The sequence below is a fragment of the Geospiza fortis genome, unplaced genomic scaffold, assembly GCF_000277835.1.
Source record: "Geospiza fortis unplaced genomic scaffold, GeoFor_1.0 scaffold61, whole genome shotgun sequence".
Classification (NCBI taxonomy): domain Eukaryota; kingdom Metazoa; phylum Chordata; class Aves; order Passeriformes; family Thraupidae; genus Geospiza; species Geospiza fortis.
In genome coordinates, this window is record NW_005054430.1 from 1,008,806 (window position 1) to 1,010,850 (window position 2,045).

Consider the following 2,045-nt stretch of genomic DNA (forward strand, 5'->3'; position numbering starts at 1 on the left):
ACATGGATCTTCTAATCAAACATGGATCCTCTTATCAAACATGGATCCTGTTATCAAACTTGGATCCTGTTATCAAACATGGACCCTCTTATCAAACATGGATCCTGTTATCAAACTTGGATCCTGTTATCAAACATGGATCCTCCTATCAAACATGGGTGCTCTTATCAAACATGGATCCACCTATCAAACGCGGATCCTCTTATCAAACACGGATCCTCTTTTTATCAAATATGGACCCTCTTATCAAACAGGGATCCTCTTCCCAAACATGGATGTTCTTAACAAACATGGATCCTCTTCTTCTCAAACACAGATCCTCCGATCAAACACGGATCAACCTATCAAGCATGAATCCTCTTATCAAACATGAATCCTCTACTTCCCAAACGTGGATTCTCTTCTTATCAAACCTGGATCCTCTTATCGAACGTGGATCCTTTTCTCAAACATGGATCCTCTTCCCAAACATGGATCCTTTTATTATCAAACATCTTACCAAACACGGATCCTCTTATCAAACATGGATGCACCTATCAAACATGGGCCCTCTGATCAAACACGGATCCTCTTCCCAAACATGAATCCTTTTCTCAAACATGGATCCTCTTAGCAAACATGGATCCTCTTATTATCAAACATCTTACCAAACACGGATCCTCTTATCAAACATGGATGCACCTATCAAACATGGGCCCTCTGATCAAACACGGATCCTCTTATCAAACATGAATCCTTTTCTCAAACATGGATCCTCCTATCAAACATGGATCCTCTTCCCAAACATGGATGCTCTTAACAAACATGGATCCTCTTCTTCTCAAACATGGATCCTCTTTTTATCAAACATGGATCCTCTTAGCAAACATGGATCCTCTTATTATCAAACATCTTATCAAACATGGATCCACCTATCAAACATGGGCCCTCTGATCAAACACGGATCCTCTTATCAAACACAGATCCACCTATCAAACATGGATTTTCCTATCAAACCTGGATCCTCTTCCCAAGCCTCTCTCAGGCTCGCAGCAGTCACTGTGAAACCCCTTCCACACAAAGCCACCCCAAACCCCAACCCAGCCTGGCCGTGGCCCCTCCCAGGGAGGGAAATAAAACCGGAAATATTCCTTGCTGCTCGTGTCCAGAACGTTTCTGTTGAGGGTTGTCCTTCCCACGCCAGGTTCCAGGAATCAGCTCATCCCAGAGGAAAAGGCGGCTCCGTGCTACGGTGACCTCCTGCACGTTTCCACCAAGAGCTATCCCAGAGACCTCCTGGAAATGCTGACTGCAACCCCCGGCTCGGTGGTAAGGAGCAGCTCCTGTCACCTCAGGAACCGGGAGCTGGACCCCAACCTTCTTCGGTTTTCAGGGAAAAAATTGAAAGAGAAAATTCTCTGTTCTCTGTCCACTTCTGATTTCAAGAATATTTCCCAGTTCTGCTGGATCGTGGAATGGTTTGGGTTGGAAGGGACCTTAAAGATCAGCCAGTGCCACCTTCTGGATTCCTGGGAAAAAAATTCTCTGGGAAAAATTCCTCTCTGCTGAGCAGGGAGCAGCAGGAAGAGTTGGAGGAGCTGGAAGTTTTTGATGGAATAAATAATCCCAAAAATGGGACAATTTAAGGAGAGGAGACTCAGCCCTTCAAAAACTCCTAAAAATATCTCTGGGTTTATTTTGAAGTGATGTGATAGAACACAAAAATGGGGAATTTAAAGCCCAAAACCACAAAATTTCGCCAAGAGAGGAAGGAAAAACTCCTCCAGCTGCAAAATTCCAGGGGTTGGGGCATTTCCAGCTGAGATGGGAAGTTTTGGAGCTGGAAGTTTTTGATAGAACAAATAATCCCAAAAATGGGAGGATTTAGGAAGAGGAGACTCAGATCTTCAAAAGCTCCTAAAAATATCTCTCTTGGTTATTTTGAAGTGATGTGATAGAACACAAAAATGGGGAATTTAAAGCCCAAAACCCACAAAATCTTCCCAAGAGAGGAAGGAAAAACAATTTTTTGGGTTTTAAAACAATTTTTTCTCCCCCCCCCCAAA

The 2,045-nt window shown here is 43.4% G+C and overlaps 1 protein-coding gene across 1 annotated transcript in view; it reads left to right on the plus strand.

Annotated features, from left to right (window-relative positions):
* Positions 1 to 2,045, plus strand: part of LRGUK (leucine rich repeats and guanylate kinase domain containing) — a gene marked incomplete at its 5' end in the record, with an annotated part of 48,456 nt that overhangs the window by 37,675 nt on the left and 8,736 nt on the right. The window contains one exon of the mRNA XM_031061889.1: positions 1,184 to 1,308. Coding sequence (XP_030917749.1) covers positions 1,184 to 1,308 — 125 coding nt within the window. The remainder of the gene's footprint in view (positions 1 to 1,183; positions 1,309 to 2,045) is intronic.